This window comes from Bos mutus, chromosome 5 (genome assembly GCF_027580195.1).
Source record: "Bos mutus isolate GX-2022 chromosome 5, NWIPB_WYAK_1.1, whole genome shotgun sequence".
NCBI classification, from domain to species: Eukaryota; Metazoa; Chordata; class Mammalia; order Artiodactyla; family Bovidae; genus Bos; species Bos mutus.
In genome coordinates, this window is record NC_091621.1 from 108810835 (window position 1) to 108823336 (window position 12502).

Here is a 12502-nt window from a genome sequence, read left to right on the forward strand (position 1 = left end):
ATCTTTCCCAGCATCAGGGTCTTTTCAAATGAGTCAGCTCTTCCCATCAGGTAGCCAAAGTATTGGAGTTTCAGCTTCAACATCAGTCCTTGCAATGAACACCCAGGACTGATCTCCTTTAGGATGGACTAGTTGGATTTCCTTGCAGTCCAAGGGACTCTCAAGAGTCTTCTCCAACACCACAGTTCAAAAGCACCAATTCTTTGGCACTCAGCTTTCTTTACAGTCCAACTCTCATATCCATACATGACCACTGGAAAAACCATAGCCTTGACTAGACGGACCTTTGTTGGCAAAGTAATGTCTCTGCTTTTGAATATGCTGTCTAGGTTGGTCATAACTTTCCTTCCAAGGAGTAAGGGCATGGCAAGTATTCTTGCCTGGAGAATCCCATGGCCAGAGGAGCCTGGTGGGCTACAGTCCATGGGGTCGCAAAGAGTCAGACACGACTGAGACGACTGAGCACGCACACACAACAGTTAATGGCTGTCACTACCCTCCTCCCCGTCCTGCGTTCATTGCCTTTCTCAGGGCCTACGTTTTATGAGTCTGTGTATTTCTGTGTATTTCCGGAATGTGGCGCATGCCAGGTGCTCAGTGAAACCTGGGGAGTGAATGAGCAAATGCGGGGAAGGGAACCCATACTCACAGTTGGTCCTCCAAGACCCACAGAGAGGTGGAGAGCCCTGGTCCCTGCACTGCCCCCACCTTCTGCCGACTCACTGCTAGGACACAGAACAGAAAAGAGCTTTTATCTGGAGCCTCCCTCAGGCCCCACCAGGGCTGTGAAAGGCCCAACAGGGTGACCACTGGACAAGCTGGGTCAGGGTGAGTTAACAGATTATTGGAAACTTGGGCCAGAGAGACCACTAACTAGAAAAGCCACTGGCTCTTTTCTTGGGCTAAGATTCTGGGGTCATTAGCAAGTTCACAGACTCCACGAATTTCAGAAGAAGAAAAGGAAAACAGGGGCAGGCAGCGGACCAGCTACGGCTGCATGGTCATGGCCCCTGGGGAGGAGGGCGGCAGAGGGGCTGGGATCACTAGAGTGACTCAGCCTGGGGTGGGGGGTGGTCAGGACAGCACCAGAACAGCGGCAGGTGGTCAGCCAGGACCTGCCCCCACTCGTGGTCGTCTGCCCTGCTCCTCTCTCCCCCAGACTGGAAGCCTGCCCCAGAACATGCTCTGCCCTGTACACTCGGAGGAGAGGGTGGTGGATTTGACCACCAGCCAAGGCGAAGCAGTGAGGTAGCATCCTGATGGGGTGGCGTGGGGGTGGGGTTGCTGGCTGGGACTCCCATCAGGGTCTCAGTTTGACTGTGGGGACCCAAGTCCAGGGAGGGGGGTCAGAAAGTGGCCAGTAAGAAGTCCCTGGAGACCAGGTCTAATCTCTGGTTTGGGAACTAAGATCTCACATGCCTCGAGGTGACTGAGCCTGCTTGCCGAAACAAAGAGCCCATACGCCGCAACTAAGACCTGAATACAGCCAAAAATACATTAGGAAAAAAAAAAAAAAAAAAAAAGGTCCCTGGGAGGGAATTGTCTGGTAGTCCAGTGGTTAGAACTCAGCGCTCTCACTGTTAAAAGGCATGGGTTTGATCCCTGGTTGAGAAGCAAAGATCCCACAAACGACGCAGTTTGGCCAAACTAAATAAACAGGTCCCTGGGCACTGCCCACACCAGCTTCCTGGCGATGTGACCTGCCCCAGTGCCACAGGCAGCAAGAATCTTCCTCTTTCCTACTCCCACCGAAGTAGTCCCGTTCTTGTTTGTTTCCAGAACCAGTTGGTGAGCTTCCCAGAGCCTGGGTGGCAACAAACATGCTTAGCATCTGGGATTTCAGTGGGAAGAGGTGGCCATGGGGACAATCCCCAGAAGCAACTGCGTGTGTAGCAGAAGGACACAAGCTTTGAGCTCAGACCTGGGTGAATCCCAGCTAGACTCTTAGCAGCTCTACAGCCTCCCACTTTCCCTGAGCCTCTGGGAAAAGTCCCTTTCCCGTGCCAGGTGCTGAGGACTCGATTAATTAAAGGAAATAACATGCAGAGCACCTTTCAACAATGTTAGCCCATTTTAACATAAACCCCTTGTATCTGCATCTCTCACTCTTCTTTTTCAAAATGCTGTCTCATGGTCTTGCATTAGAGTCTCAGAGCAATCATATGAAAGTAAGCGAGAAGAATTATTCCCATTTTACAGATGCAGAGGTAGAGGCCGAGCCAATGTCAAATGATTTGCCCAAGGTCAACTGGTGGCGGAGGAGAGAGACAACCAGGGCAAGAACGAGGCTTCCAACCGTGTACCCCTTCCCCCGGTGTTGCCCTGGCCTCCTGAGACCAGTGTCCAGCAAAACTGGCTATGCCACCAGAAGCCCAAGAAGTCATGAAGAAGGCATGCCCCTATCGAGGCCCCATCTTCTACTTGTGATCCCCCTGGGAGACACCCATCTTCAGAGTTTCAGGGACCTAAAGTGTCAGATTTCAGAGGAACCAAGCCTCCCCAAAGACAGAAACACAGCCTGTCCCGTGCCTCACCCACCCCACCGCCGTGTCCCCATGCCACCTGCGCAGGCTCTAGTTCTTGAGAAGTCTTTATGGACTGATCTCAGGCTTCCTGAACTGGCTCTTCCAGGTGATTCTGGGAGGGGAATGCCCTCGGGGATCCCCGGTTCAGGGCACCCGTGGCGGATCCTACAGAAGAACCCTGGCTGAGAACCTGGCTGCCACAGCCCTGCAGGAGAGCTGCCCTGACAAACAGCCATCAAATCAAGGGCAGCAGAGAAGTGTGGGGCTAGGGGGAGGGGAGGACCGTTGGAGCTGCTCCTCTGATGAGAGGAGGAAACAGGAAGCACACCTGCACGGGGCCTCCAACCTGAAGATGAGAAGCAACCCCTGCCTGCCCGAACTCTGATCTCCTGGACTGATCTCCTGGCTGGCAGCCCCGAGTCCTGGGAGGAAGCCCAGCCACGCTTCCCTCCCAACTCTGAGAGGGGACTTGTACCGAACTTTCTCGGTATCCTCAGCTTTCACACTGTTTCTTCCCTGTTTTTCAAAACCATCTGAAATCTAGGTAATATCCTCCAACTGTGCAGGTCAGAAGTCCCAAGGAGGCAAGTGATTCAACCCAAAGTTAGTAAGTAGACAGATCAGGGCAGAAACCAAGACCGTTCAGCTTCAGAGCCCATTCTTTGTCCTTGACGTGAAGCTGGGTCTCTGTTGCTTCCAGGATCAGTGATGGAGCATAAAGGAGAGAGACTCAAAACTCAGCAGCCACAGTGCCCAGGGCTTGGCAGAGATGCCGGACAGGCCTAGACAAGATCCTGGAAGGGCTGTGAGGTGCTCGGTCCCTGGAACTGCAGCTGTGTCATTACCAGCCTCGAGGGGGCAAAGACTCTGGAACTGCTCTGAGCCTTGGAAATAATGCCACATGGAATGGTCCGCGGCGGGAAGAAGGGTTAGGCGGGCATATGGCGTATATTGGACCGCAGGTCACAGGCTGCTCTGAGAGGCCTTCTCTTGTTTTGCACAGCACAGGCTTTATTTTATTAACATTTATCTCTTCCGCTGTGCTGGGTCTTAAATTACAGACTTGCTAACTCTTAGTTGCCGCATGTGGGAACCAGTTCCCTGACCAGGGATGGAACCCGGGTCCCCTGACTTGGGGGCTCAGAGTCTTAGCCACTGGACCACTGGGGAAGTCCTCCCGAATCAGGCTTTTAAAAGGCAGCTCAGGAGCTCTAGCTAAAACCTCTGCCATGGAAGGGAAGGAGAACAGGGTAAGGTATTAGGGAGAATTGGGACCAGCTCTCAAATAAGGCAGCAACGTGGCTAACGAAGGTATCATCAGACCCAAATTTCACAAACCAACAATATTTAAGTCCATATACATGTAAACTGCGTTTTTGTTTCCTCTTTCTTTTCTCTGTTCATTGTTTATATCCCAGTGCCCAGTACGGTGCCTGGTCCAAAGAAGATGCCGTGTACTATTTGCTGGATGTACCTGAACGAGGAAGAGCTGATAGAAGCTAATGGGGCAAGACAGTGGCAAAGGCGGCCACCCGCCAAACTGAGCCTCCTGGTGAAGTGAGCCACACCCCCTGGGCACGTGTGCCCAGCAGCTCTCGCCTATCAGCTACCCAGACCTCTAAACAAGCCTGCTCACCTGGCCAACCGCACCTTCTGCTCTGGGGCCCTTCCCCAAAGGCCTCTACGTCCCCCCCAGTTCAGAGCACTCTTCCCTCCGCTGCCAGGTGGCTTGTTATGAGAAGGATTAACGGAGACCCTTAGCAATGCGCAGTTCAACTGGAGCCTTTCCAGACTTCCCTAGAGGGATGGAGAGGGGCTGGGGGCCAGTGGGAGATAGTCTCCAATCAGTTAAACAAACCACTGGTCACCTGTGCGGCTGGGGCTCCACAAAGACAATGGAGGGAGGGTAGGAAGGAAGTCCCGGCTCTTCCAAAGCTTCTGGTCTCCGAGGATCAGACGGGCTCTCCTCAAGTGAGCCCTGTGCCAGGCACACAGGTGGCACAAACAAGGAGCCACGTCTGGGAACAAAAAGTCATTCATGGATTGAAAACTTGATTGGGTGCCAAGGAAGCATCAGCCTCTGAGCCAGGCCCTGAAGGGGAGGACAAACCACTGACAGGCAGAGATGGGGGTACAGCCAGGCCTGCTCCCCACACCCCTCTGCCTCCCACCAACCAGGTGGGCCTACCCCTCCCGGCTGCCACTGGAACGGAGAGGAGAGGCTTTGGTTCATCAAAGCTGCCTGGCCCTGCATCCCGCCCTCTCTGGGGTTGGGTTTATGTTTATGTGGGGTCACTGGGAGTTCTGATCGCTGGACCTGGGGGAGCTGTCATCCCCTCTTCTGAAGACAAGTCATCACATCTTTCTGGACCTCAGAGGCTGCCCCTGGGAAAAGAAGACACTACTGACATGGTTACTGATACTGATACTGACATGGTTACTGAGGTTCAGAGGAAATGCTGGGGGAGGGGCTTGTGGTGAGCAACCAGGAGCCAGGTAGCTGGTACCTTGGAGTGTGGGGCCCAGGAAGGCAGGGGCCAAGGGTCAGTCTTCGAGGTGGTTAAGCTTTCCTCTGCTCCTGAGGCACAGGCAGGACTCTCTAAACCTGCCCAGTAGCCTCAAAAATGGGTGCCGTTGGTCGGAAGGTGCCAAGAAGGGTGGATGCGCCACACGGTCTCATCCTGTCTGCTGCGCTCAGACTCGCCCGCAGACAGGCGGCAGCATCAGAGGCCCTCCCCTCACACGGCTCGGGGGCTGGGTTAGGGCCCCCGCCACGCCTTCTGTCAAGCACTCATCAGTCTGTATTAAAACGATGGTTTAGTAGACTGTTAGGCCATTTAAGAGCAGAGGTGTGTTTTATATGTCCGTTTTCTACTAAAGTGCTTAGCACACCTTGAAATATTTGTCCAACATCCCAACTCGCTATCCTTCCTAACTGCAGTTGTTTGGTCCTCTGAGCTCTGCCCTCGTGAATAAGAATCAACCATTTCCCTGTCTTCACGTGGTCTCGCTTTAAGTCCAGGCCCCCTCCCCGCTCCCTGGGTTACAGTGGTCATAAGCAGCCCAAGTGGCAGCAACCTCCTTGGTTCTCTCTGCCAGCGGGAAACAGGCCATGAGCTCACTTCTGGGTCCCAGAAGACACCCTTTCTGCCTGTACTTTATTAAAAAAATTTTTTTCTTTAATAAATTAATTTGACTGCACCAGGTCTGAGTTGCTGCATGTGGGATCTCTAGTTGTAACATGTAGGATCTAGTTCCCTGACCAGGGATGGAGCCCGGGCCCCCTGCGCTGGGAGAGCAGAGTTTTAGCCACGGGACCATCAGGGAAGTCCCAGCCTGTACTTCAAGCAAAGTACATCATTCAATGACCCTAAAAATAGCAAATCACGTAACGGGTATTAAAACAGCAGGAAAAACCCCCACGCCACAAGGAAACAAGGCTGAATGTCTGAACACCGGTGCAGTCAGGAGGGCGTTCTGCCATTTGCAGAGGCCCAGTGAGCAGATAACTTGAGACTGACCAACTCAAAGGCTTCCTCCCATTCCACATGGTCCCCCTGCACCCCGGCTGGGCTGTTTCCCCACTGGCCACCACTCTCTGCCCCTCCTCCCCACGCCCAGTCATATTTTCAAAGTGTCCTTTAATCAGGCTCCTTTCTCCACATCCCTGAGGCGAGGCATAGGCTTAAAATTCTTGCTGGTCTGTGCCTGTGGGCAAGTCATAGCCACTCCCCTTGAGCCTCCATTTCCTTTTTGTCCCTGGGGAATAAAAATGACAGCCCCTCATGAAGTTATTGAGGGTTAAACAAAATAAAATCCTCTGGTGCCCAGTTGGACCTGTGAATTATATCCTTCTGCCGCTCCCCAACCATATCTGCAACCATCCCCTGCACCTCTGCACATACATCATCTTGGTCCATCCCACCCGCCCTCACAGCAGCCAGACTCTCCCTGGAGACAAGGAAATTCCCTCCCTCGGGGTGAAAAGGTGGAGAAGGCAATGGCATCTCACTCCAGTACTCTTGCCCGGAAAATCCCATGGACGGAGGAGCCTGGTAGGCTGCAGTCCATGGGGTCGCTAAGAGTCGGACACGACTGAGGACTTCACTTTCACTTTCATGCATTGGAGAAGGAAATGGCAACCCACTCCAGTGTTCTTGCCTGGAGAATCCCAGAGACGGTGCAGCCTGGTGGGCTGCCATCGCTGGGGTCACACAGAGTCGGACACGACTGAAACGACTTAGCAGCAACAGCAGCAGCAGGGTGAAAAGGATGGGGAAGGCTCTCGAGTAATAGTCATGGACGGTGCCCCGTGCCAGTTGGCTGAGGGTGCGTGGGGTTGGGGGGTGGGGATAGGCAAAGGTAAGAAGGTGTGGCCTTCAGAGTAGAAACTGGGGATCTGGGTGTTTCCATGACCAACCACGTGACCTTTGGGCAAGCCCCTTTCCTTCTCTGTGCCTCAGTTTCCTCGCCTGTGAAAGAGGGTCAAATTTTGCCCTGCCTACTTCACAAGATCTTTGTGAAGAAGGTGCCGCACGCAGGTGACTGGTCATGATTAAGAGTCAGGGTCCAGAGAGCCTGAGGGTTTGGGGCACAGACAGCGCCAGAAGCTGCTTCTTCCTGGGGCGGAGGGGGTTGGTCATCTGCTTTGGACCCAGTTTTAGGACCCCTGCACCAGGCCCCCCACATACTCAGCTGTCACCACAATAGTTCTTCCCTCCTGTCATTCAAAGCTACTTGCTGTTCTGAAGCACAAAGCTTTCTCTCCTGAGTCTCTTAAGGAGAAACAAGAGTTTCTTAAGTTTCCTCTTCCTCCATTCCGGTTTCCTCTCTCCCTTTTCAACCCTGCAATTTACCTCCTTTGGGAAGCCCTCCCAGATTGGGCATATCCAGCCTCAAAGTCTGTTTTCCTTACAGCATACCCCTCCTCGGCAGCATTTAACTCTTGGAGGGCAAAGGCCACAGCTTATATCTTTCTATGGCTAGTGCCTGGAACTCAGGAAATAATAACTGGTTTAATATGTAAATACTGGATCAGTTCATAGTTGTTAAAGTTTCTGTTGTTAAATATTTAAAGAGTTCAGAACACTCCACTACCTAGGAGACTCCCAACATCCCACAAGGGACTAGAGGTCCCAGTGGGCAGGGCTCTGTCTCTCCCTTCTTGTAACCTGTTGCCCAGGTGTGATCAGGCTAGTTCCATTCAAGATCCTTGGTTTAATCTGTTGCATCATCAAACAGTACTTTGGTTAAGAGGAAGCACTTCAGTGTTTGAGTTTTGGCTTGGCAAGCAACTTAACTGTTTTGAGTCCCAAAATAAGGAAAATACCCATCTCACTCAGTAGTTGTGAAAATCATTAGCACCGTGGCTGGCACACATTAAGCACTTATAAATCAAGGCTTATTAGTGTTACATCATAGGACTTGACCCCTGACCCCAGCTCCAGCCTGCTACACAGTATTGTCGCCCACATCCTTTCTCCTCCTCTGTTCAAACTTGCCTTTCTCTTCTGCAGAAGGCAATAGACAAAGAACTCTCAGGCAGACAAGCTGGGATTCTTTAGAGAGGGAGGGTGGAAACACAGACAGTGAAAACTTAACCCTTCCTTCTGGCAGCCAATCTAGCCAACCATCTGCATCATGCCTTCCAGAAGAGGAGCCCCACCACTGGTGTCTCAAGTTCAGCCTCCAGGGGTAACAGGACTCCAAGCACAGTCCTTGAGTTGAATTAGAATAGTGAACCCAAGCCACTTCTGTTGTATATTCTGAACTGGGTTCCAAAGGCTGCTGATGTCTCATAAGAAATCTCAACGTAGGGGAACCAGACTTAGCAAATAAAAACACAGAATGTCCTCATTAAATCTGATTTTCAGATAAACAGTGAATGACTTTTTAACATCAGTATGTTTCATGCAATATTTGAATCATACTGTATAATGCTAAAAAATTTCTTCTTGTTATTCTGGAATTCAAATTTAACAGGACATCTCATATTTTATCTGGAAACTCTGCCCAACAAACTAGTGGCCCCACCAGTATTCTAACCAGCGACTCAGCAAACGTCCCCTCCTTTCAATGCCCAGGCAGAGTAAGAAGATGGGATTAAGTGGGAGCTTTTTCCCTGACCTGCTGAGTTTAGGGAGCTGCCCTGTCAAAGTGCCCAGCACAGCGTCAGGCACAGAGTAGGTGGTCAAGAAACATCCTTCATTTATTCCAGGCTGCTTGAGCCCTAGTGCTGGGCGCAGAGCCAGTGTGAACGCCAGGGGCCAGGCCAGCTTTGACTCTGGGTGGGGGTGCCTCCTAGGAGCAATGTGGCTGGGGTGGGGGTGAGGAGGCCACACTACACTTCCTGCGATTGCCCGAGGATCACATGAGATAATGACCAGGGACAAGTTTTGTTAAATCCCTGGGAAGCACACAGGTTATTATCAAGACCTTTGGGTGGGCCATTTTAGCGCAGGGCTCCACAGCCCCCACTCCTGCCTAGAGAGAGAAACCAGACAGGCCCATAGACGCGCTGAGCGGAGGGAAGCCAGCGCCGCTGGACACTGTAAAAATGACAAGCAACTGTCCAACACCTTGTCATTCGCCAAACACATCTATGCTCTCCTCTGCAGCCCCACGGTGGACGGGAGGATTCTGCGCCCCTTTTCCTGAAGGTGGTCAGGGCTGCCAGCCCCAGGCCTTGCCTCGAAGGTGGGGGGCGGGGGCCTGGTCTTAGGGGCCGGTCCTGGGGGTCCCCATCAGTGTGCGTGGCCGGGGCAGGGGCGGGGGCCTACCTTCTGGGCCTGTTGGATCATCTGCCTAACCAGCTGCTTCAGATGGGGCGCCTTCTCGTCCTTGGGGGGGTGGGTGAAGAGGGTGACGCGGCTCACGCCGCGGTAGAAGCCCGCGTCGGTCCAGCCCAGGTCCAGCGGGGGCACCTCGGTGTCTGAGCGGTCGGGCCAGTAGGCCAGGGACTCACCCGGCTCGGCCGAGGCCTGAGCCGGGGTCTTGGCCTTGGCCTTGCTCTTGCCCCGGGCGGCGGCGGCGGCGGCGACATCCTCGTAGGGGCTCCAGGCGGCGCGGAGGGCCTGGCGCTCCTGGCTGGAGAGGAAGTCCCGCAGCTGCTCCTTCTTGACCCGCTCGCGGTAGGCCTGCTCGCCGCCGCCCAGCAGCGCCTCCAGCGCGGCCCGCCGCCGCTCGCAGTAGTAGAAGGCGGCCTGCGCCTCGGTCACCCTCTCGTTCACGTGCGTCTCGTCCAGGCAGCTCAGCTGGGACTCGGCCATGGCGCCCCGGCCCCGGCCCAGCCGCGGCACCCGGTCCCACCGCCGCACCTGAAGCCGCCGAGGGGCGGGGCGCCTCACCTGGCCGCGAGGGCGGCCAATCCGGCGCGGGCCCGGGCGCGGGAGCGGCCGTCGGGCGGGGAGGGGCGGCCGCGCCCTCCGCCTCTGCAGGCGCGAGCAGCGGCGGGCGACCTCGGCTGGGCTCCGCTGGGGACGCGGCGAGGCCTAGGCCTGCGGGGGCCCAGCCCGGGGCGGGAGCTCCAGAGCCGGCAGGAACTTGGAGCCGGGCCGTACTTAGACCCACGTGCGGCCTCTGGCCCGCTTCCGCCTCCTGGCCCTGACCCTGCAGTGAGGGACCTAACCCTTCCTGCCACCTAGCCGGCCAGACGCATCCCAGGTGCGCTTCCATTTTTCCGGCTGGTAGGGCCTGGAGCACGTGGTCTAGCCAGGGCGTTTCTGGGGTGGCCGACCTGATCACTACTGCCCCGTTGTGGGGGGCGGGGCGGGAGGCCTGTGCGAGGCCATACTTATGTGAAGGCCGAGGACGGGCGGTTGATGTGCAAAAGCGAAATGCTAATAAAACCCCCAGATCCCCCTACCCACATGTCACAGTTCTGAGAGTAGAGGCCTCCAGGGGCTGAGTATTCATTGGAAGGACTGATGCTGAGGCTGAAACTCCATCCAATACTTTGGCCACCTGATGCGAAGAACGGACTCATTGGAAAAGACCCTGATGCTGGGAAAGATTGAAGGCGGGAGAAGGGGACGAAAGAGGATGAGATGGTTGGATGACATCACCGACACGATGGACATGAGTTTGAGTAATTGTGATAGACAGGGAAGCCTGGCCGTGCAGCAGTCCGTGGGGTCGAAAAGAGGGCACACAACTGAGAGACTGACCTGAACTGAGGAGCTGTCAGTCCAACACCTTCACAAGGACAAAAATTTCTTTAAAAAAAAAAAAAAAAGCCACCCAAGCACAGCGAGGATGTAAGCACCAGCAGTGGAGCTTTCTCATTTTATTTTGAAGTGGTGTCTGAGCACGTGTGTGTGTGTGTGTGTGTGTGTGTGTGTGTTGGGCAAGATAGGCAACCAGGGGCCTGATTACTAGATTAGTGATTTAAAATATGTTTGAGCTCAAGGAAAGGACACAAGCATACATGCACACTCACACACGTAACCACCACCAGCAGCAGCTCTGCTGTTTCCCACTGGATTAAGTATAATCTTCTTAGTCATTAACATATTATTTTGTTCATGCACTGCTGTACAATTTGATTCTCCACGTTCAAAATATTTTCAGATCATAGCAACCAAAGGTTCATGGTTCTCTCATTTTATAGCAAATTTTATAGCATCTTAGCGCTGGAAGCAGCTTTAGAAACTAATTCAAACCCCTCATTTGACAGATGAGGAAATTGAGGCCTGGAAACCTGTGGTTTGCCCAGATCTCCCTGAAAAGTAGAAGCAGCACGTGGGGAATATTATGTTCTCTGTGTCTCGGATATCTTTGCCCTACATCACAGCCACCTTTGCCCTTTCTACTTCTCTAGTGAAATGACAGAAGGTTACTGGGGCCATGGTTTTAACCCTGGGGATTTTGAAAAGCTTGCCTAGTATTTCCGGGTCTTCCTTTTGATGGCCTGGAAAAATGAGGGTTATATTTGCAAATATATGCAAATTTTGTGGCCAGTCAGTTCTAGCATGCTGTATAAGGTCAAGAATGGTGAGCAGAGACATGTCCATCATCTCACCTGTGTCCTCTGCTACTCTTGGGAATTTGAAGATCCCACTCCTAGGAACACTGAAATATAGACAAATTTCACCTTTAGATGGGAGAGCATTTAGTTTGTTTTCTAATAACTTGAAGCTCTACAAGATGCCAGACTCTCTGCCCTGGGGATACAGAGGAGCTCAGAGCAGTGGGAGGAACAGAAAAACACACAGGAGGATAACACAGGTGTGATGAAAGTGCTTTTAGTAAACTGAGTCAGCAGTGCACTGGGAGCAAACATTTACTCAATGCTTACTATGTGCACACAGTGGGTTCTCAGTACAGATTTCTTTTAAAAGAATGAAATTAGGGTCAAAAGAAAGGGTGTGGGAAGCTGTGGGGACTTTTAGGAAACAAGAAATTAATCTGCCCAGTGGGATGTAGGTAAGAAGGCTTTTACCCAGCAGGAAGGGGTTTTGAGTGGAGCCTAAAAGGAAGAGAAGAAGTCAAGAGGGAGAAGGGGAGTGAAGACATTCCAGGGAGAGGGAGTTGGGATTGGATGCGGTCGGAGCGTCATGCTGGCATAAGGCGCATTTGGGTTCAGGCTAAGATACTTAACCCTCAGAGCCTTAAGTGTCCTCATCTGCAAAGTGGGATAACAATGCTGACTCCTGTGACCTCCCAGATTGTTTTAGGGACTAAATAAGATCACGTATTTGCTTTAATCAGCACTTGTGACTGACTAGTAGAAAGTAGTTTATAACAACACTTCTAAAACTTAATTGTGTGCAGTAGTCACCTGGGGGGGATCTTGCTAAAATGCAGGTTCTGATTCAGTTGGTCTGATATGAGATCTGAGAGTCTACATTTCTAGGAAGCTCCCAGGTAACGTTCGTAATGGTGGTCCATAGACCGCATTTGGCATAGCAAAGATTTCAGAAGCCAGTGAAGAAGAGTGCAAACTTTCATGTCAAAGAGTCCTGGAATGGAATCCCACT

General features: G+C 52.9%; 1 protein-coding gene across 1 annotated transcript in view; it reads right to left on the reverse strand.

Annotated features, from left to right (window-relative positions):
• Positions 1–9821, reverse strand: part of FAM83F (family with sequence similarity 83 member F) — a 36098-nt gene extending 26277 nt beyond the window's left edge. The window contains exon 1 of the mRNA XM_005899470.3: positions 9305–9821. Coding sequence (XP_005899532.2) covers positions 9305–9793 — 489 coding nt within the window. The 5' untranslated portion in view covers positions 9794–9821. The remainder of the gene's footprint in view (positions 1–9304) is intronic.
• Positions 9822–12502: the final 2681 nt, after the last annotated feature.